This window comes from Somniosus microcephalus, chromosome 22 (assembly GCF_052327205.1).
Source record: "Somniosus microcephalus isolate GS21.2 chromosome 22, FLI_Smic_1.0, whole genome shotgun sequence".
In the NCBI taxonomy this organism is placed as follows: domain Eukaryota; kingdom Metazoa; phylum Chordata; class Chondrichthyes; order Squaliformes; family Somniosidae; genus Somniosus; species Somniosus microcephalus.
In genome coordinates, this window is record NC_141008.1 from 51,634,620 (window position 1) to 51,657,411 (window position 22,792).

At 44.1% G+C, this 22,792-nt stretch overlaps 1 protein-coding gene across 2 annotated transcripts in view; it reads right to left on the reverse strand.

The window, feature by feature from the left end:
- rps6kb1a (ribosomal protein S6 kinase B1a) overlaps positions 1 to 22,792 on the reverse strand; it is a 74,701-nt gene that overhangs the window by 17,410 nt on the left and 34,499 nt on the right. For both annotated transcript variants that reach the window (XM_085964708.1, XM_085964709.1), the window contains 6 exons: positions 20,920 to 21,020; positions 16,011 to 16,101; positions 14,275 to 14,365; positions 10,898 to 11,005; positions 6,893 to 6,955; positions 3,986 to 4,063 (listed from right to left, as the gene is read on the reverse strand). In XM_085964708.1, coding sequence (XP_085820834.1) covers positions 3,986 to 4,063; positions 6,893 to 6,955; positions 10,898 to 11,005; positions 14,275 to 14,365; positions 16,011 to 16,101; positions 20,920 to 21,020 — 532 coding nt within the window. The remainder of the gene's footprint in view (positions 1 to 3,985; positions 4,064 to 6,892; positions 6,956 to 10,897; positions 11,006 to 14,274; positions 14,366 to 16,010; positions 16,102 to 20,919; positions 21,021 to 22,792) is intronic.

A 22,792-nucleotide genomic window follows, 5' to 3' on the forward strand; every position in this document is an offset into this window, starting at 1 on the left:
AATTTTAGGGATCATTTCTAGAGTTTTCAACTTGTAATGTGTGTTCTAAAGTGTCTGGTCCCGTAAAGCAAACATTTCTTGGGAGTTTTAATGTATTTGTTCACGATGTGGGCAATACGGACAAGACTCCATTTATTGCGTATCCCTAATTCCAAGTGTCTGCACTTGCTAGGCCACTTCAGATGACATTAAGAAACAACTTTGCAGCGTAAACTAGAGTCATGTGTAGGTCAGATCAGGTAGGGCATCAGTGAACCGGTTAGGTTTTTACAAGAGTCTGGCAAACTTTCATGTTCTGGTGTCAAATTACCAGATTTATTGAATTCCACCTGCCATTGTGGAATTTGAACTCTAAACTTCTAGTTGCTAGGCCAGTTTCATAACCATTACACTACCGTGCCCAAGTGTTTAAAATGAACACGAATCTATATATATAAATCGGTACTTCTGTCATTCTGTCTTTCTATCTGTCTATCTGTCATCGCGTGTGCGTTGCGGGTATGCACTCGAAAGTTACAGGGCGTACCTATGCGCGCGTTACCTCCAAAGAAAGCTTACGCTTCCGAGACGGTTTTAAGCGTATTTACGTTTCGGCCGGGCTAAAATTGCGCCCGCGGTATCCCAAAAACCTTCAACATTCCGCTCATTAGCATCTCATTATCCGCTCATTAGCGACAGAGTGACCTCGAGCTCGACCAATCGTACGCCGGGTTGCTGGCGTGTGACGCCGGGCCAATCGGTGCGTGTGTGGCCGGGCTCTATCGTTCTGAACCGAGGTGAGTCGCCGCCATCTTGATTCCAAACTTTTCCTTTCTTTTTCCCGCTTTCTGCGTCTTAGAAAAAAACGTTGCTTTTAAAACACATATTGTTTTTTAAAAAAATGATTTAGAAAGTAATTAACTTATCCAATCTCATTAATTTTCCTACCTTTCCCCGTTTTTCCAGGTAGGCCTAGAAGCCTCGGCGTCTCCTCCGCACCCACGCCCGAGCTAGGCACCTCCCGGCCCCACTCGAAGGCTGGAGGGCCGAGCCTCAGCCCAGCGCCGCTAGGGTGCGCGCGCAGCAGGAGCGGAGACGTCTCTCTCTGCCGGGGCTTGCTGAGCGTCCAGCGTTACCCTAGCAACGGGCGCAATCGGCGGTCTTCACCTCGGGGGGAGGGGGGGGCGCGGCCGCGACCCACGGGGGGGGGGGGGGGGGGGGGGGGGGGGGGCCGCGCGCGCAGCAGGAGCAGCTGAGAGGCGGCGTCTCTCTCTCTGGCTTGGTCAGCGTCACGGTTGCCCTGGCAACCGGGCCCGCCGGCCGAGAGAGACGCCGCGTCTCAGCTCCTGCTGCGCGCGCAATCGGCGGTCTTCACCTCCGGGGGGGGGGGGGGGGGGGGGGCGCGGCGACCCTCGGGGGTCGCGACCCTCGGGGGGGGGGGCGCCCGCCACCCTCCCTCCCCTCTGCCCTCCATCCCCCCCTCCCCTCCCCGCCCTCCCTCCCCCCTTCCCCCCCCCGCCCTCCCTCCCCCCTTCCCCCCCCGCCCTCCCTTCCCCTCCCTCCACTCCCCCCCGCCCTCCCTTCCCTCCCTTCCCCCCCTTCCCTCCCCCCGCCTTCCCCCCAGTCGCGCTCTCTCTCTTCCCCCCAGTCGCTCTCTCTCTTCCCCCAGTCGCTCTCTCTCTTCCCCCCAGTCGCTCTCTCTCTTCCCCCCAGTCGCTCTCTCTCTTCCCCCCAGTCGCTCTCTCTCTTCCCCCCAGTCGCTCTCTCTCTTCCCCCCAGTCGCTCTCTCTCTTCCCCCCAGTCGCTCTCTCTCTTCCCCCCAGTCGCTCTCTCTCTTCCCCCCAGTCGCTCTCTCTCTTCCCCCCAGTCGCTCTCTCTCTTCCCCCCAGTCGCTCTCTCTCTTCCCCCCAGTCGCTCTCTCTCTCTCTTCCAACAACATGCCCTCGAAAAAGCCTCGGCACCGCCGGGCACTTCAGCTAGTACTGCATATACAAGTTCATTATTAAAACAGCTCTTTGATCCGGTTTTTTTGGGGTGGAAAAAAGGCTCTAGCAGAGGAACAGCTTGAGATACAATCTTACGACCTCCAACATCGGACTCTTCCACTGAAAAACTGTAAAAGCAACCCCTCAAATTACTCAGATATGTTCTGTCACCATCACACGAGTCAGAAGGTTGTGTATTCAAGCCCTATTCCAAAGACACGAGTGCATAATCTGGGCTGACACTACACTGCGTGTACTGTCTTTAGAATCAGACGTTAAACCGAGGCCCCTGTCTTCCCTATCAGTTGGTGTAAAAGATCCCATGGCACTATTTCGAAGGAGGGCAGGGGAGTTCTTCCCGATGTACTGGCTAACATTTATCCCTCAACCAACATCATTAAAGCAGATGATCTGATCATTATCACATTGCTGTTTGTGGGAGCTTGCTGTGTGCAAATTGGCTGCCGTGTTTCCCAGATTACAACAGCGACTACACTTCAAAAGTAGTTAATTAGCTGTAAAGCGCTTTGGGATGTCCTTAGGTCGTGAAATGCGCTATATAAATGCAAGTCCTTTCGTCTCTTAGGGAGTGCTACACAGTACCGTCTTTCAGATGAAACTTTTTACTGAGGCCCTGGCTGTCCGCTCTGCTGGACAGAAAAAAATCTCTCTGCACTCTTCAAAGAGAAGCAGGGCAGTTCTCCCAGTGTCCTGGCCAATATTTATAATTTAACCAACATTGGTAAAACTGATTGTCTGCTCATTTATTTCATAGCTGTTTGTGGGTCTGTGCGCAATTTTTTCCGCCGTGTTTCCCTACATTACAACGGTGACTACCGCTTCAAAAGTATTTAATTGGCTGTGAAGTGCTTTGGGACATCTTGAGGTCGTGAAATGCACTGCATAAGTGCAACAACTTTAATATTGCCCTAACGAGCACAATTTACATTTTTAATGAACTTACTCCTCCCTTGGTTAAAGAATAGATCACACTTACCAAACTCCCCAAGTACTCAGAGTTTAACCCACATGTAGCTGACCCACACAGACCAGGATGATCCCAAGTAAGATGCCATGTCTTAGTTATCAAGATAGGCTAAAGAGTTGGGACTCTACACTTTAGGGAAGCGTAGACTTAGAGGTGATCTGATTGAGACTTACAAGATACTGAAGGGAATAGATTGTGTTCCAGTTGAGGGTTTGTTTCAATTAAATAGGTTAGGGAGGACCAGGATCACAAATTTGAGTTGTGTAAGGCTAGATCTAGGTTAAATGTCAGGAGGTGGTTCTTTTCCCAGAGAAGAGTGGACCACGGGAACTGCCTGCCTTCTCGTGCGCTGGACACTGATTCACTGAATTTCTTCAAGAGAGAGCTGGACCGGTTTCTGGCTGGGGCGGAGATCACCTCTTACAGAAGGTAGGTTCTGCAGGGAATGCAGGGCCAGAGTGATCTCCTAGACTGGTTTCGATCGCTTAGATGAGTCGGAGAGGAATTTTCCAGATTCTCCCCCCCCCCCAAATTGGCCTGGGTTTTTTGCCTCTCCCAGGAGATCACATGGTTTCGGGTGGGTGGAGTGAAAATATTGTGATACACAAGTTATTGCCATCGTGTGGGACAGGCTGGATGGACCAGAGGGTCTTTACCTGTCCGGCATTATTTGGATGTTGAGTTGGCTGATCTTAGCCAGAGTGGCAACACAGGCACTACAATTAGCCTCAGCACCTTGGGTTAGGGAGAGGAAAATGGAGAGGAAAATGGAGAGGAAAATGTAGAATTCTCTGTTCCCATTACTATTCAGTAACCCTTGCTGAAAGTATGCCTGCAGGAATAGGGTCAAGCTAAACTGCGATGCCCCCCATGTCAAATAGCCAGCTGACATTCACTGCCGAGGCTCACACAAGAAAATGTTGAGTGCAGAACCAGGTGGTGTTGGGCAACTGTGAAACTGCACCCCAGGAGTCAATATTGGGAAAGAGACAGAGAATAAGGAAGAACGGGAAGGGGGACAGGTTACGCTTACTAGAAATGGCTTGAAAGGTGGTTCAACTTTCCGAGCCAGAAGATCCTCCCAGTTTGTGTGTCTGAAGAAAGGATGAGCCTGTATTAAAAACATCAATCGAGTCATTAATTGGGCCAGAGTTTCAAAATAAAAAAACTCACATCAAGTTAGTATACATAACAGAGTCCACACTCAGAGAATCAATTTACAGAAAGTATATTAACTGGTTGTTAATCTCATTTGTTGTTTGTGGGAACTTGCTTGTGCACAAATTGGCTGCTTATTTATCTACATAATAACAGTGCAAAACACTTTAAAAGTAATTAATTGGCTGTGAATTATCTTGGGACATCCTGAGAGCGTGATACGGTGCTTATATAAATACAAGTCGTTTCTATTTATACTCAAGATAGTCTACGTACAAATATATATTTGGGTGGGTGTCACAAATGTTTAGAAACTGAAGCCGCACGGTGGCACAGTGAAGTTCCAGTTTGCTTTTCCTTGGAGTAGCAAGATGCAGACTGCCGCTTCCAATTCACCATATTAAGGGATTACCAGCTGTACCACCATGGGGAAGTGTGCAGCAGAGACCCGGTAGTTCCCAGAAGAAAAAAAAGATAGATAATAAATTTTATGGACTTTAAGCCTGGGGCGCTGCCACAACTCATCACCAGCTAATTACAAAAGCACCACTGACGGGTGTCTGGGAGAATTAACCTGTCTACCCTCTTGACTGGAGTATATTTCAGGGGTTAGCCCAAAAGAGGGGGAAAGCCAGTAAATGTGAAATACCAGGTTTTATTCCTACCCTGAGCTAAGTGGGGCCACTACAACTGGCATCAATGCCCCTAGGCTACGGAGGGAGGGAAGGAAGAGAGAAAAATCAGCTAGGCTTCCAACTCCGGCAACAATCAGAGGAATTGGAGACTCTCGAAGAGCTATCCAATTAGTCTCATTTCCATGCGCCTTCCCCACGTGGTCGATGGCGCCTCCCCAAAACAGCTACCTGTTAGTCCTATTCCCCTGGCCTTTCCCCCATACCATTTAAAAAATTTCTTTTCCAAATATTTATCCACCTCCATTTTAAAAGCTACTATGGATTCTGTTACCACCATTGCTTGTGGTGGGGCATTCCAGGTCTTAAGCTTGTCTACAAAGAATATTCTCCTAACCACTCTATGTTCTTTTTGTAATGATCTTACATTTATGCCTTCTAGTTACAGGAAACTCTCGTTTAAACGGCACCTAAATCCGGAATTCTCTATTAACCGGCAAAATTCATACTTCGAAAACAACACCTCAATAACCGGAAATGTTGCCGAGTCCAAGTCCCCCGCGGTGGCCGAGTTAGTCAGTGGGGGGTAGTTCTCCAAACTGCCACTAGTCGGCTTCTTGGCGCTGTCTGAAGTCCGAACACTTCAATAACAGGAGTCTGACTCTCCCGCGCTGCTGGTAGTCTCTTCCGATCCACTATTTTTCTGTGTTATGGATTACCCTCAACTGGCAGTACTGTACTTAATCAAGCATCATCCACCATTCATTTAACATAACATTCTGTAGGTGAGTACCCAATTACTGTATACTGCACATTTATTCATTTTTTTTATTTTTGTTTGTTAAACATAGCGTCAGTAGATAACCCTCTCCTTCATGTGGAATTTTTAATCAACCGGCACCATCCCGGTCCCGTCGGTTTGCACACACACACACACAGGGGCCGTTCTTCAGATTACGAACTAGTGAATGTTGCAGGCTGATCGCCCACAGGTGCATTACAGCCCAGCGTGCTGCTGTTATTCCCCTCCATGCATCTCCACTTTTCACCACACATAACTGGACAGCTATCGCAAGCGGGACGCAGGTTTGGTTTTCGCCCTGCCTAGCTGACACTAGCTGTACCACCTCAGTTACTGCTAACGTGGCAGACAAGGGCATTGAAACTGGGACATTTTGATCTGATGGCTTAATTATGCTAAGTAATACGGGAGAGCTTCCAAATAACCTTTTTTCAAGATTAAAATGAAAATTTTAAAAATAATCGACCAACGAGCCCCTCTTCTTTCCTCCCCACCTCACCATTTTTTGGTTACATTGTTTAAACAAATATTTCAGCAATGAATGTTCCTTAAAGGAATTAGCTGGAAATGGGCTCTATGCCCGACAGTAGGAGGGATACTTTTCAGACTGGGAGGCCGCTTTCGGATGCCTTCTTGATGGCATTAGCTGGCAAGTTCTCGGTGAACTAGCACACACAGGGAAACCACGTGTAGGGTTGCCATCAGCTCATTTGTCATTTGAGGGAGGCACCTCATTTCTTCACTTGGCATCTCAGGGGACCATCGAATGGATAGCCAAACTAGACATCCCATTGTAAGCTTTTCCCGTCATACAAAACAACTGTAGGAGGGAAACTGAATTAAGAGAGGGGTTAAAGTTGATTTGCATACCAAGTTCAAAATTTCACGAGAGTATAAAATGGTGGCCTAGATCACGGAAACAGCCAGAGTTAAGGATGGCGTAGCTGCTATTAATTCATCTGCTTCCAACTGGAGAAGCTTACCAGTTCCTTTAAGTCAGTTCTTGCCACAGGTCAAGCCATATTTGGCGAGTCAAGGGATGCCAGGATACAAGGAATCTGGTAACTGAACCAGAATTTTCAGATGCTGACTCACATTACAGTTAACGTAAGAAAACTACTAGGCGCTTGGTCTAAGCGTTAAACAAAGCTTTAATCAACTGTTTTACAACATGGAGGTCTAGTTGTGTCCTTCACTAGTTCCTGTTAAGAATGTCCTGCGCAAGCTGGGCCCGTGCCCGAGTATTTATACTCTCCCTGGACAGCGCCACCCGCAGGCCGCTCAGTATTATTTCATAAGTCTTTCATGAATGACTGATTCATGTCAAAGGTCTCTGCTGAAAACGTACCTGGACATCTGTCGCATCCCCAACTGCAGCTCCAAGGCGTGATGAAGCATTCCTTTTTAGCAGCTAAACACAAAACAGACAAATGACAAAAGCGCAGACTTTAATAATGTTTTAATCATTTGAAAACTAACGATTTTACACAGTTTGAGTTTCATTAGATAGCAGAGGCAGTACTACACATATTTAATAATTTGTTAGAACAAGGTGTAGTGCCAGAGGACTGGCAGATAGCTAACGTAATACCTATATTTAAGAAGGGGGAATCGAACATGTCCAGGGAACTATAGACCAGTCAGCTTAACATCGGTGGTAGGAAAATAATGGAATCCCTACTAAAGGAGAGAATAGAAGAACATCTAGAAACCAAAAACATAGTAATGAATAGTCAGCATGGATTTCAAAAGGGAAATTCTCGCTTGACCAACCGCATTGAATTTTTTGAAGAGGTAACAGAGAGTAGACAATGGTAATGCAGATGTAATTTATCTAGATTTTCAAAAGGCCTTCGATAAGGTACCTCATAACAGACTGATGAACAAGGTCAGAGAATGCGGAGTCAGGGGACAAGTAGCAATAGATAGCTGGCTGGCTTCAAGACAGAAAGCAGAGATGGGGTAAAAGGCAGCGGCAGAAGGTGGGTAGTGGTGTTCCACAAGGATCAGTGCTGGGACAACTGTTGTTCACAATTTATATTAACGATTTAGACTTTGGAATCAAAAACACAATTGCTAAATTTGCAGATGACACCAAATTGGGGGGGATAGTCAATACTGAGGAGGACTGTAACAAATTACAGGAGGACATTAATAAACTTGCAGAATGGGCATATAATTGGCAAATGAAGTTCAACACAGATAAATGTGAGGCATTACACTTTGGTAGGAAGAATAGGGAGGACACATTACTTGGAGTGAGTGTGTCTAGGTGGGGTAGAGGAACAAAGGGATCTTGGAGTACAAATACACAAATCATTAAAAGTTGCGACACAGGTTAGCAAGGCCATAAAAAAAGCAAACCAAGCACTAGGGTTAATTTCGAGAGGGATAGAATTGAAAAGTAGGGAAGTTATGCTAAACCTGTATCGAACCTTGGTTGGACTACACTTCTAGTACTGCCTACAGTTCTGGTCACCATGTTATAAAAAGGATATAGAGGCACTGGAGAGGGTGCAGAGAAGATTTACAAGGATGATACCAGAAATGCAAGGGTATACATATCAGGAAAGGATGAACAGGAAAAAAGACTGAGGGGTGACCTAACAGGTTTTGAAAATTATGAAAGGTTTTGATAGAGCGGATACAGAGAGAATGTTTCCACTTGTGGGGAAGAGCAAAACTAGAGGTCATCAATATAAGATAGTCACCAAGAACTCCAATAGGAAATTCAGAAGAAACTTCTTTACCCAGAGAGTGGTGAGAATGTGGAACTCTACCACAGGGAGTGGTTGAAGCAAAAAGTATAGATGCATTTAAGGGGAGACTGGACAAGCATACGAGGGAGAAGGGAATAGAGGGTTACGCTGATAGAGTTAGATGAGGAAAGAGGAGGCTCAAGTGGAGCATAAACGCCGGCATGGACTGGTTGGGCCGAATGGCATGTTTCTGTGCCGTCTATCCTATGTAATCAAAGAGGTGCAGTCCTGTTATCGAAGTTCCAGATTCATAAGAACAAAGAACATAAGAATTAGGAGCAGGAGTAGGCCATACGGCCCCTCGAGCCTGCTCTGCCATTCAATAAGATCATGGCTGATCATCGACCTCAACTCCACTTTCCCACCCAATCCCCCCATATCCCTTGATTCCCTTAGAGTCCAAAAATCTATCGATCTCAGCCTTGAATATACTCAACGATTCACCGTCCACAGCCCTTTGGGGTAGAGAATTCCAAGGATTCACAACCCTCAGTGAAGAAATTCCTTCTCATCTCAGTCTTAAATGGCCCACCCCTTACCGAGACTATATAGGCCCCCTAGCTCTAGACTCTCCAGCCAGGGGAAACAACCTCTCAGCATCTACCCTGTCAATCCCCCTCAGAATCTAATGTTTCAATGAGATCACCTCTCATTCTTCTAAACTCCAGAGAGTATAGGCCCAATCCACTCAATCTTTCAGTTTGTGACAAGTCACTTCAAGATTGCTGACATTACACTGAGCCTGGTGCTTCACCAGGGGCTGTGAACAAAACGTACTTCACCGTACTAGGTACCTCTACTGGATTATCTAGTTGGAAAAAGTCAAGTCAGTGCACCAGTCCAGCCCAGTTCAAGCTCCTACATTTACATCATTCACAAAGGCTTAATTTGCAAAGGCGCCACATCAGACCCTCTCTCAATTTGATGATTTTCTTTTAAAAGACATGTTTCAGTTCTACCCTCCGTTCACATCAAAAGAGCATCATTAACATCTCAAGGGCCACTTCATTTTTTTCCCTTGGTTGTAAGAGAGTAGGACAATGTTATGCATTTACAAATCGCTTGTGAAATTAGAAGCTCCAAGAATGAAGGAAGCTTTGTTAATAAGGTGGAAGCTTCGTTCAGTTGGTAGCACTGTCACTCCTGACTCAGAAGGCTGAAAGTTGCAGGCCATTTCAGGGCTTGACCTTATAATGTAGACATTTCAGTGGCGTACTGAAGGAGTGGCACACTTTTGGAGACGCTAAGAACACTCAATGATGGAGAGTCTGTCACTCCACTTACTCAATGCAGTGGAGAAAAAGTGCCTCACCTTCCAGCTGGGTCACTAGTCAGAAGGGATAGCAGTTTAAAGGGGATGAGGGAAAAGAAAAGTTAAGAAGCAATGGTATTTAAAAGCCTGCTAATTCTTAGGGAAATGGAACCAAGGTGGGTAAGTGGAGTTCAGCCATGATCCAACTGAATGGCGGAACAGGCTTGTGGGGCTGAATGGCCTCCTCCTCTTCCTATGAATGTTGGGACTAACAGACTTGTGGGGCTGAATGGCCTCCTCCTCTTCCTATGAATGTTGGGACAAACAGGCTTGTGGGGCTGAATGGCCTCCTCCTCTTCCTATGAATGTTGGGACTAACAGGCTTGTGGGGCTGAATGGCCTCCTCCTCTTCCTATGAATGTTGGGACTAACAGGCTTGTGGGGCTGAATGGCCTCCTCCTCTTCCTATGAATGTTGGGACTAACAGGCTTGTGGGGCTGAATGGCCTCCTCCTCTTCCTATGAATGTTGGGACAAACAGGCTTGTGGGGCTGAATCGCCTCCTCCTCTTCCTATGAATGTTGGGACTAACAGGCTTGTGGGGCTGAATGGCCACCTCCTCTTCCTATGAATGTTGGGACAAACAGGCTTGTGGGGCTGAATCGCCTCCTCCTCTTCCTATGAATGTTGGGACTAACAGGCTTGTGGGGCTGAATCGCCTCCTCATCTTCCTATGAATGTTGGGACTAACAGGCTTGTGGGGCTGAATGGCCACCTCCTCTTCCTATGAATGTTGGGACTAACAGGCTTGTGGGGCTGAATGGCCACCTCCTCTTCCTATGAATGTTGGGACTGAGTTCACAGTTTTGAAGTCCTATTTTACACACTGCTATTTCTTTTTACACAGCAACCATAGTAGCACTGACATAACACTCTAGACATGTGGTGACAAACAGCATCCAAGGGAATGAAAACTGCGGGGGGGGGAGAAATTTGGAGCATTTAGCTCTGCTCTTATAAACAATTTTATCTCATTAATTGGGTACTCTTGGGCTCAAATTCAGGAAACACTGGGAGATTCCAACCAGACTCCACAAGTCAAAAAAAACAAACTTCAGGAGACCATAGTTACCCCTAACACATTACAAGATGTACTGATTTGGCTCATTCTTCTACCCAACATTACACAGTTTTGGGGAAGACCATCTTAACTCATCAAGTCAGTTGTAAAGCCCAGACCTCATCAACCACTTTATTTGCATTACCCCTCAGTAACCATTTCTGCCAACAATTTATCCCATTTACAAGCCACCTTACAGTCGGAAGGAAATCAGATGGAATACCTTTTTAAGAAGATCTCTGGCTTCCTGCGTGAGGTAGGGTGGCAGATTGAGTTTACACTTCAGGATCTTGTCGATAGTCTTCTTCCTGTTCTCCCCGGTGAATGGAGGCTAAACAAAATTTAAGAAACACAAATCAACTCAAACCAGAATTTCAAAAAAAAATTCAGAAATTTTAAGTGTCAAGAATTTCTGATCAACAAGCAAAAAACTTAAGATAAAAGCTTTAGATATAAAAGTGCAAATTATTTGGTAGTGTATAAGCCCCCTCTCATGTTGTTAAAGCTACTAGTTTATTTATTTCTGTTCTCTACCCTCCCTCATCCTACAATTGTCCACCTCAAAGGAATGGAGAACCAATTTATGACCCATTCTGTCCTTTTTTTCAGTAAACTAGTAAGAGCCTTTCAAATGCACTAGTTGTGAAGTCACTTAAGATTCGCTCTGCCACCACTCCCCCCTCATTCAACTACCTGGCGTAGGCTTGAGTAACACACTGGAAACCACAGGAGTCAATTCTACTATTTTACAGCAAAAGTATTAAAAAGAATTCACCCAAATTCAACATTCTCAACTACAAATCCCTGCATTTCTCTAGCCCTATCTTACCTCTGCAACCTCTTCCATTCTCCTACACCAGCAAATGCCCTCTGCTCGTCCAACTCTGGGCTCCTAGGCATCCCTTACTCCAGGAACGGCCACTAATATGAAGTAAAACTTACCTGAACCTACTCCTGAATTTTGCCGGTTAACAGAGATTTCCGGTTATTTAGGTGCCAGTAAATCGAGAGTTTTCTATTGCAAAATTCCTCATGTTGCTAATTTTATCAAAGTATCAAAGAAAGTGGCTCAAGTACAAACAAAAATTTTATATTTTGTTCAAATTAGATGGGAGGCATTTTACCCAGAAGGTGTTTTCTCTGACATAAGCTTTTTATAGCTGGTCTGTTGGGAGATTCTTTCCATAGGTATATTTCAGTGACATTTATAATGGTTAGAACAAAACAATATTGCTCATCCAAGTCGACACGAATATTTGAAAGCAATTCATTGTGTGAAGTACTTTGGAACTTTTGAGACCGCTATATAAAATGCAAGAATCTAGTGTGTTTTAATATATCTTCAAGATCCACCTTAATTCAAAAAAATTCAAGGGGAAAATATTATCGATGCCACTCCCGAGTATTATCCAGTGACCCGTGCTTGTGAACGTCGGATGAGGACAAGGATGGGCTTGACTGCTAAGCCCCTCATGCCAAATAATCCTGCCAATATTCACTGCCCACAAAGAGGTACCAGAGTTTGTCGGTACTGTGGAACCTAACCCTAGCAAGAGTCAGCAACTTCTTGCAAAAAAGGGAAGAAAATGGGAGCGGGGGAGAAAAATACCATCTCAAAGCACTTGCAAGAGTGATCAGTATTCTGTTGTTTTTGAGTTCTAAAGCAGGAGGAATAACTAGAAAGCTTTCCATTGGCTCCCCAGAGGTTGAGAAATCGTGCTGGTTAAGGGATCTCGGATACAAACACCCCGAGAGCACAAAATCACAAAGGCAAGAGTAAACCTGATAACACAGCTCTCCGTTTATCAACATATACATCTGTTTTCTATGGCTTATCTTCTAAGAATTAAGTATAAAATAAAATGCAACTTCCCTGCCCATTTCAGGGGATATTGTTTCACTGACACTGTGGGGGCTGCAATTTGGGAGTGACGGGAGAAAATAAATTGGTTTCCATGTGTTACTAAGTCTTACAGTCCAAGGAAGCGAATTAAGCAGTTGATAATGAATCTTCCCTGGGTTTATAACCATCTCGCTCAGAGTAATTCATCTCCCTCACAGCTGGCCTCAGTAATTACTTCAGGCCAGCCACTATGCATTGTTTGTACAGAAATTTTTAGAAGACAAAATGGACAAAGCAAAAGGATGTTACTCATAATTCTCAACAATATTTTTTTGATGTGCTAGCTTTCTGTCTGAAGACACTGACTCTTGGCTGGGGTACAGGTCTATAAGGTTCCGGCTATAGCCATTCTTCACGTGAGCGTAAACAGCGAGTATCACCCGACTATTTACCTATGGAGGGCATCACAGCAAAACATGATCCCACTCTTACTGGATATCTACTTTCCACCAAGGAGTCACTGAAAACTCATCAAGACTGGGATCACTGGATGATTTTGTTCCTCCTTAGCCCAGGGAGCATGGAGGCCAATTGTAGCACACGACTTGCTGCCCCATCAAAATGCTCAAAGAGGAGAGTTGCAGGGATGCATAACATAGGCTACAAAATCTGCCAGATCAAAAGCCATGCTGTGATCAGGAATAGGACAAGACCTTAGAGATCACTTGGGGATAGGGTGAACACAACTGGATTTCTTATGATAGTTAATTCTCACTTCTATTAACCAACATCCTCTTTTCACTACCAATGATAATCTTGAATTTATGTCCCTTTCTCACCAATTCACTTATCTGCATGCCTCAAGGTACAAGTACAACTTTTTAAAGGACGCGATGTTCATTAACTATTGCTAATGTAACATTCTTTTCTTGAATTACAATGATCATAGTCAAAGCATGGGACATTAGCCCAGCCGACAAACGGCATTCTACTTCTGGCACCTAGTGTTATCAACCATTGCTCAGGCATGGCAGTGCATACACTCTGCGGGTCACATGTGGCCCATGAAGCCCAGGCAGCTATTTGTACTTCTCAGCTTTTTCCAGCATTTTCTGTTGTTATTTTGGATTTCCAGCATCTGCAGTATTTTGCTATCGTATTTGTACTTCTGTTGCTTACTTACTAGTTTTGCCTGTTTGAATTTCATAAGCTGGTAGGTTTGTAAAGAGTTGTTATTAGTCCCGTTGCCTCAGTGTTAAATAAACCCTAAGTCACAACACCAAATCCTAATAATATCAGCAACCCAAGATGCATGCTAGTGGGATCAGGGATTTAAACTCTATTGGAGTCTCTATGGCCTGGCTCGCTGTGCCACTCAAAGAAAGACTTGCATTTCTATTGCGCCTTTCATGAACTCAGGATGCCCCAAAGCACATTACAGCCAATGAAGTACTTTTGAAGTGTAGTCACTGTTGTAATGCAGGAACCCACCACCTTCCCCATTATGTTTCTAAGCACATTAGTGACATCTAATATCTCACTGATGGTGGGCATTTTGTCCAACTGAGGTCTTGTGGACAAATATTTCCTAGGGAGGTAAAGTAACCAAATTTCTCAACACATCACAGCACCATGGGCAGTCAACCCAATGGGTTCGAGTGACAACGATTTATAATCCTGCTGCCTTCCAAAATGGAGTGGGGCACTGTACACAGTGAAAGGGTCAAAAGCATGCAGTTTTTAAACTGTGCACCTACTGCTCCAGTCAGCATGTCATACATTAGAGCTCCTAAACTCCACCAGTCCACAGCACGATTGTGTCCACTTCTCATTAAAATTTCAGGTGCCCTGTGAGAAAAGGAAGATAACAGTGAGATCTCATTTCTCTTCAGCTATGTTCTATATGCCACAATGTTACATTGAAACGGGAGGAGGGGAAGCCATTCCTCTTGTACATTTTTCCATCAGAAGATGTAAATTATACTATTTTGAGGAAACCTAGGAGCTCCACTGCTACAAGGCTAGACTCTTATCTAGACGACTACAGTTGAATCCCAGTTTGACTTGAGATTCGAATCTGGGATTTCTTCTCAAGGAATGGTTCCCCTGAGGAGGTGGCGGGAGGGTGGTATAATGCAGCGGATCTTACGGCATCATTCAAGTGCATGTCAAAACGAGTTGATCAAGGAGTGGTGTTGGCCTTGCCAATATGGATGTGCACAGCCTGGACAATCCTAACTTTTTGCCAGAGGACAGTGTCAATGTGGGAGGAAAGATGGGGAATTACAAAAATAAAGGTAAAATAACACATTTCCAAATAGATAAGGAATTGGAAATATATTAATATGTAGATGTTATCTGTGGCATTAAAATGAAATCTCTGTTTTACTCAGTTTTAAGTAGTCCTTCAGATCAGAAAGAATTTGGATTTATTTTACACTTTATTATGTGTCTCAAATGTCCCAAAGCACTTCATGTATAATGAATTACTTCAAACTGAAGTCACATTTATGTGAACAGCAGATATTTTACACTCAGCAATGAGATAAATGACCAGTTAATGTATCCCTGAAGGTTGACGGTAGAATGTCTGTCAGGCTAACAGGGTGTTGCCACGGGATTTTTTTGACCTGGCAAAAGAGGCAGGTTTAGGGTCTCGTCCAGAGGATGTCACCAAGAATGATTGAATTATGCTAATATCTTCAATGAGACGCACAACCTTTAAAAACCGAAAAGACACAGGATAGCCCATCGCTTTGGAATTCCAATGAGCTGCAGTGTGGACTGCTTAAGATGTGACATCTTGCCTGCAATTCGCCATGAATATGTTCTCAATCTCAGCCTTGCAATTGAGAAAAGCCACCAAGTGGCCATTCTCTCTTGCACAGACTCTCTGCAGCCAGGTAAATCATGGTGGATGGGGTACTGGGGAGAGAGACACATCAAGGTCTCCAGCCAGTCATCCTAGGAAACATTAAAGATACAGGAAACTTTGTGCTATCCGGAGGTGAACCATCCGGCAAACTGGAGCCACCGGCAAAAATCAGGAGCTGTTTATTCTTTTTGTTTGTTTTCTTAGCTTTTTTATCCCCCCACAGTCAAGCAGTGCAAGGTCTGTAGCTATAGCAACAGCTTTAGCTACAGAAGTTTGCAGCCACACCCAAGTGTTTAGAAGCTGTTGCTAAGCAACAGTGTTTGTTGTCGGATACGGAGATAAGAATCTCCATATCTTTCAACATTAACTCTGGAGTGTACGGCAGTAGCTCGGTCCCGTCGGTGCCGGATAGCACAAAGTTTCCTGTAAATGGAAAAATGGGGCAAATTCAAAGAAGTTACTAAATAAGCTCAAATGGACTCTCTTTAATTTAGTTTCTTTATAATCCAATGGCAGATATAGTTATCAGGAATAAAGGATTTAAATTCCCAATACATTTATAGCACTCTCTATAGTCACTACATTTCCAAGCAACACTTTTGTTTTTAAAGGACTCACATGTACTCTATTGTGCCACAGAATGTGTGGGTCACTGCACCATCGTGAATAGATTCTTTACATAATCCAAAATCGGTTAGTTTAACATGCCCTGAAACAAAAAGCAAAACATAAGGTGATCACAGTGCATACAGGAGGAGGAATCCGCGAAGGATTACAAGGCAGCAATTTGGCCACAGGGTTCAAATAATTCAAGGGACACGAGACATCCAGTTGGTCTCAGTTAGGTTGCTAATTTGCACCAAATTCTAGGCAGTTTAGTGCTATAGACCAATAACCAATGTCATCTGAACCCATAACCTGAATTACAACACTTTGTAATCTCTCCCCAGAATTAGTTATTTATAATTTCTGCTCACTGTTACTCTTGAACGTACTGACTCATGTTGGGATACAGTTCCATGGAAGCCAAGTGGCCATTATTCACGTAATCCAATCTGGCAAATGTCATCAGACAACCAAGGCTTCTTCGGCAGCACCTCCCAAACCTGCGACTTCCACCACCTAGAAGGACAAGGGCAGCAGGCGCATGGGAACACCATCATCTCCCAATTTCCCCTCCAAGTCACACACCATCCTGACTTGGAAATATATCGCTGTTCCTTCATTGTCGCTGGGTCAAAATCTTGGAACTCTCTACCTAACAGCATTGTGGGAGTACCTTCACCTCACGGACTGCAGCAGTTCAAGAAACCAGCTTCTCGAGGGTAATTAGGGATGGGCAATAAATGCTGGCCTTGCCATCGACGCCCACATCCCATGAACAAAAAAAAACTGCTCAGAGGGCATCACAACGGAGCCCAATCATGCACTCATTTGACATGCATGCACCCACACTTTCCAGCAAGGGTCATGGATCCCCAACAGAAGCAAACCCCTGGCTGATTCTTTCAGGTGTCCTGTGACCAAACGTAGCACTTCACCTCTGATCAGCCAACAGAGTCCTGGTTTGCATGGGTTAGTGCAGTTGCCCATTAGGGGAAGTTAGGAGAAGGTATAAGACTTGGTTTTAACTTTTAGGGGCTCTTATTCTGTTTCTTCAAGTTGGTTAACAATTGTGCTTTTAATCATTTAAATTTTGAAAAGAATTTTCAGTCGATCAGGACATATTATACGAGGATGCGAAATACAGTGGAAAAAAAATCACGAAACTTTAGCAGCACAACAAAACTATACATAAACTGGATTATGTTAAATAGGATCCCCAAAACAGAAGAGAATACACAAATTTAAAAATATATGCTACCAGATCTCTAGTGGCATTCCTTCCAGTGAGCAAAATGATACACTTTTATAAAGGAAGCATTACACCATATAAATGCGCAATGTATTTATGGCCACAAATTCAAATTATTAAGGAAACAGGCTCAGGACAGAATTTAATTGTTAGGTCAGAGAACTTTGGAGATGGAATTGCGTTAGTCAGTTTCAGGTTTCAAATCAGAAGTAGCCAGCATGTTAATATTGATTTGCATCTAACAAAACGTGACGTCGGCAATGTGACCGGTAAACACACACGTTTACCGTTTTTTATTATACTAACAAGTGGACCTACAGTGGCCTTGCTTGAAGCGAGCTGCGGGATTTATTCTTTGTCAGCTTCATGTTGCTGCTTCTCTCTTCTGGTTCTGTCAATTTTGCTCCTCTAATTTTTTTCCTCCTCTTTCTCACTTCTTTAATAGTTTATTCTCTGCCCGGTCTTGCCTTATTGTCTTCTTTTCTCCGTGGGAGGTGTACAGAGTGCTCAGGGGAAGGAACTGCCAGGCCATTCTTTTCAGGCCACAGGTGGTGGCTGAAGGGCAGGGGAAGAGGCCCCATTTTTGGGTGGCCGTCAGGAGAGGGTTCCGGCCAGGTTTCCAGCCCGGAAGTGCCCTTGGGGATGCAGGTGGCAGGAGGGACAGCGCCCAGAGTTGGTGGATGTGGTGTTCCAGTTTAAGGATGTAGCAAAGACAAGAGTCAATTGCGCCAGGGGAAGACAACCAACGTAAAGGAGGTAGCACTGTGGAGAACGCTACAGTGTCACCTACCTTGGAGATGCAAACCACGGGAGCTGGGAGGACTGAAAGGTAAGTGAAACTTAGGTAAATGGGAAACTTAATTTCAACTTAAACTGATACACAAGTCTGACTGAAATAGAGTGATGTAACCTTCCTGCGACCAGAGAAAGTGCACACTATATAAAACCATAGAAGTTTACAATAAATAAGTTATACAGTCCAACGTTTCTATACCTATTTGCTAGAACAATCCAAAACTAACCCCAATCTCATTCCACTGCCCTGTATCTTCATTTGACTCAAATATTTATCCCATTTTCCCTTAAAAGATACAATGGTCACTGTCTTAACCACTCCTAGAAAAGCATTTCATGCTCTAAGAACCAACTGTAAAATTTTTTTTTTTTTTTTTTTTTTTTTTTTTTTTTAAATTGCCCTAAATTCTCTCCTCACTCTTAAGTTGATGGCCCTCCTCACTAACTCCCAACCAGAGGAAATAGTCTTTCCCTATTCACCATCAAAATCCTTCAGAATTTTTTTAAACCTCTATTAAATCTCCACAGCCTTTTCTGCTCCAATGGAAATAGCCCTATCATCTCAAGTCTCTTCTCATAGTTTCACATCCCCTGACATTGCCCTGGTGAATCTAATATATAATAGATGGAGTGCGCATGGGGGGAGAAGAGGTGGTCAGCGGACAACCAGAAAAACTCAATACTACTGTTCTACTACACTCACCTGCAGAACAGACTCCTAACGCTTCAGGTGTCACATGATGTGGGTCCACTATTTGCACAAATATTGATTTATACCCAGTGCCCAAAAGCTAGCCTCTTGCAGACACCACTGTGCAAAGTGATCAGTGAAGCACAAACAGAAGTAAATATCAAATTCATAGCGTAGCTAGCTCCTGAGTCGAGTTATACCCGAGCAGCGCCCTACAATCCTGGAGCAGATTTTCAAATGCAAATCTTTTGTAAAAGTGACAAGTATTGATCTTCACAACACAACACTCCCTTCACTGTAAATCTCCCACCTGGCACACGACACAACACTCCCTTCACTGTAAATCTCCCACCTGGCACACAACCTTGTACGTGGAGTATGCATACCAAGCCTAGTACAAGAGATGCAGTTCAGACGGCTGGGGGGGGGGGGGGGGGGGGGGGGTGCAATCAATTTACGTTTGACATTACGCTGCACCTGCACAAGTGGGAAGCTGCACTCGCATCACAGTGGAGTAAAGAGTCAGCAGAGCTCCATGCCTGCGCACACATACTTTCCTACTAATTGTCCAGTCAGCATTCTTTAACTGAAGCAGTTTAAACCGAGGCACACACAGCAGGCTATTTCAGTTTCAAAGACTTTTTTGTAAAAGTTCAATTTTAAAAAAGGCAGACCGTGTGTCAGTGGCAGGTGCAAGTGAAAAAAATTCTTGGAGAAAGTCTCGCTTATACTAGCCTCTACTGACAAGCTTTATATTCCACTTTTGGCATTGGGACACTGAAAATCTTGCAGCAGCATAAATAAAACACAAGCCTAAGGAATACAGAAAGTCAATTACCTCTTAAGGTCGACTTCTGCAATTATGCATTGCACATACCTATTTGATACTAATAGGTCCTCAATGGAGGTTGGGCACTGCTTAAAGTTAATGCATAAATAGAAGAAATCTCCAAACTGTGCATTCTTGGCGTTACAGAAGGTCTTGACACCACCACCGGTCACACACCACGACCCAGATAAGTAGATAGCCAAGTGATCTGCACTCAAGACATTGCTGACCCCAAAATGAACATTGGGAAAGAGCTGCTTGCTGAGTTTTGCTTTCTCCTGGGCAACTGAGGCCATGCAGTCAATCACAAACAAATCTGCATTCTATTCACTGTGTGCTGCATTGCTATTAGAATTTCAGTAAAACTCATACAATTTTCCTACGAAATCCACCTGTACAGTGAAAAACCATTCAGTTTAGGATCCCCCTGTGGTCCAGCTGGTGAAGACAGTGAGTAGCTAAGCCACAGAGAAGGTTGTAGGTCTAAACAATGGCCTGTCCAGAGTTAGTTTATCTCTGCTGCGGCAGCAGCAGCCGCCTCAATGTCTCTGCGTTTGATTGGGATAGAAAGGGAGAAAATACAACTGCCAGGTCCCCACTCCTGATGGCCATCATTTGAGTCACTGAATAGCAAAGGACAGGATAGAGCTAGGAAGTGATGCACCCAGTATTTGAATTGCCAGAAAACTCTACCTAAACTCACACATGGAGGGATCCCATGGGCGAGGTGCCAGAGGGGGCGACTTGTGGAACCACACCCTAGAAGAGGATGACAGATTTTGATCCTTCCAAACAAGTCTGGTGACAACACTGGTGTAACATAGTACGCAGAGTTCCAAATGTACCACTCTACCAGCGGGTCTTCCATTATTCAACATTTACATCGTTTTGTCTAGTACTGATTACAAGAGCAGAAGTGTACCAAACCAGAAGATACAACTTTACAGGAATGTGAAAGACTTTGAGAATTAAAATGTTATTGCAATTTCTAAAGGTTTAGAACTATTAGATTAAAATGTTAAGTATGCTGGAATCCTTCCTTAATGCATCCAGTTGAGAGAAAACCAAAGTAAGCTGCGTTTTAAAACAACTTTAAATGCAGTGACGGAACTCTATTAAATGAATACAGTAAATTGGTTCTTGGTAAAGCTTTGATCTTAGTAATTTGCTTAACAAATTTATGTGAAAGTAGATTTAACCAATTCCTAGAAAATATAGCACAATCTCATTATGAAAGATAAACAAGTGCCCAAAATTTGACTTGAAGCACAGCCTACATCAAAAGAATAACATTTTTCAAGAGCCCACAGTTGTGCTTAGCTTGTTGGGCTCATCAAAATGCTGAGTTTCCATTTACCTTGATGATTGAGCATGATGTTTTCTGGCTTTAAGTCTCGGTAGATAATACCCTTCTGATGCAAGTGCCCCAAAGCCATTGAGATCTCCGCTAAATAAAAACTGAATGAGAAAAGAAAGCATTAGCATTTTTAATAGTTTATCTGAAAGCAAACTATTTTAGAAAAGGAGGGAAGTTACAACAGTTTTTTCTTTGAAATGGTATAATCATACCTTTTAATGGCTTAACCTGGCAATGGATATCTTTTAGATTCAAAATAACTATTGTCATTTTAGCTTTTACATTGCAACAAAGCGAGTAGCTGATATTTTACAATCCCAATAAAATGACCAGATTTTCAGACATCTGTCCAGCTTAGATCGAAAGGGGTCACAATTTTGAAGGTCTTCACCCCTAAACATCTGCTCTATTGTCGGCAGTAGCAGACCTACCAAGGTCACGTAGTCATCTCAATTAAAAATGCAAGATATTTTAATGTACATCACTAAGAAATAAACAGGGCCATTGGGTGATACACAAGCGGCGTGTTGGATCTCTGACTTTCCCTTCCCAAAAAGGTCATGAGGCACACCTTCACATTTCAATAATTTGCTCACAAATGCAACCCTTGCCCTTGTGCTTGTGCTTTGCTGGCTGTGCTCAATGAATTGCAGGTTATTTAGTGCATTCCTTGCATTTTTAAATTCAAGGCATCCATTTCCTCCTTTCCCCACAAATCACCCATAATTTGCTCCAATGCTATTCCGTGACTAGTTCTGGTAGGAAGCATATGTGAATGGCCCAGGATGACTCTTCCCTTCTAGACGAGGAAGCAATGGCACAGCTGAGATCCTGCAGGTGCAACCACTCCAGAGCACAGCACATAGGTAATTTCAACAATCTCTTCTTGCCAGATTTTTGATGCATTTTCTGTTACAAATTAGCAGTTCTTTTTCCTCTCATTATACTTCGATCAGTTTTTTAAAAAAAATTCTAAGTGAGAAATACCAAGAAACTTATGTTCCCAAGTAAACAGTAACAATCTGTCCCATTGTCGTAACTCCTGTTAAGACAATGGGACAAAGTGTTACTGTTTACCAGGGAACTTGAAGGTACTATCTCTCACGAGTTTTGACTTAGTAGCATTAGACTGCCAGTTCTGCAATTTAAGCTGCCATCAATTCTGAGTGTGTCTCGGAGGGGGGGGCGGGGTTTGTTCGAGAGCAATTTCCCCATCTATGGGCCTCAGCTCACTAGTGTACTCACTAGTTACTAGACGCGAGTGTATTCATGCAGCTAAGGGAGGTGGTGGTCAGAAACAAGGAAAGAGAACATACACCAAGCAGAGGCCGGTCAACATCTTACAGGGATTAACTGCAGCCACATTAACAGTCGGATACAAATGGCGCTAGCAGGGGAGTTGGCCGTTTGCTTTGTCATTTTGACTAATTAAATAAGTTGTTCCCTGGAGTGGAGTCACAAAGCTGAACCAGTCTCAAACCTGGTTTAGAAATTGAGCCAGACTAGAGTCCGCCCCACACTATGCCAATCCAAGTCCTGCACAAACTCAACTGCACCTGGCTGGGAACATTCCCTTTCAACATACCCTGTTCCACACATCAGCTATGGACTGAGGTTTAGGTCCTTATTTGCTTTACTCATTTCCCAATCTGAACCCAGCAAATGGGGAGGCTGCAGCAAAGGTCGGGGGGGGGGGGGGGAGGGGGAGGAGGGAGAGAGAAAAAAAAATCAAATGCGAGAGTCAGGCCTGGTGACGAGCTGCACTGGGCGTTGGGAGCAGCCTTGGGTTAGACTGGAACCGCTGTTTTGGTTACAGAAGTAAGGACAAAGAGGATTATAATACAAAAATCAAGGAAGTTTATTCAGATTGTCA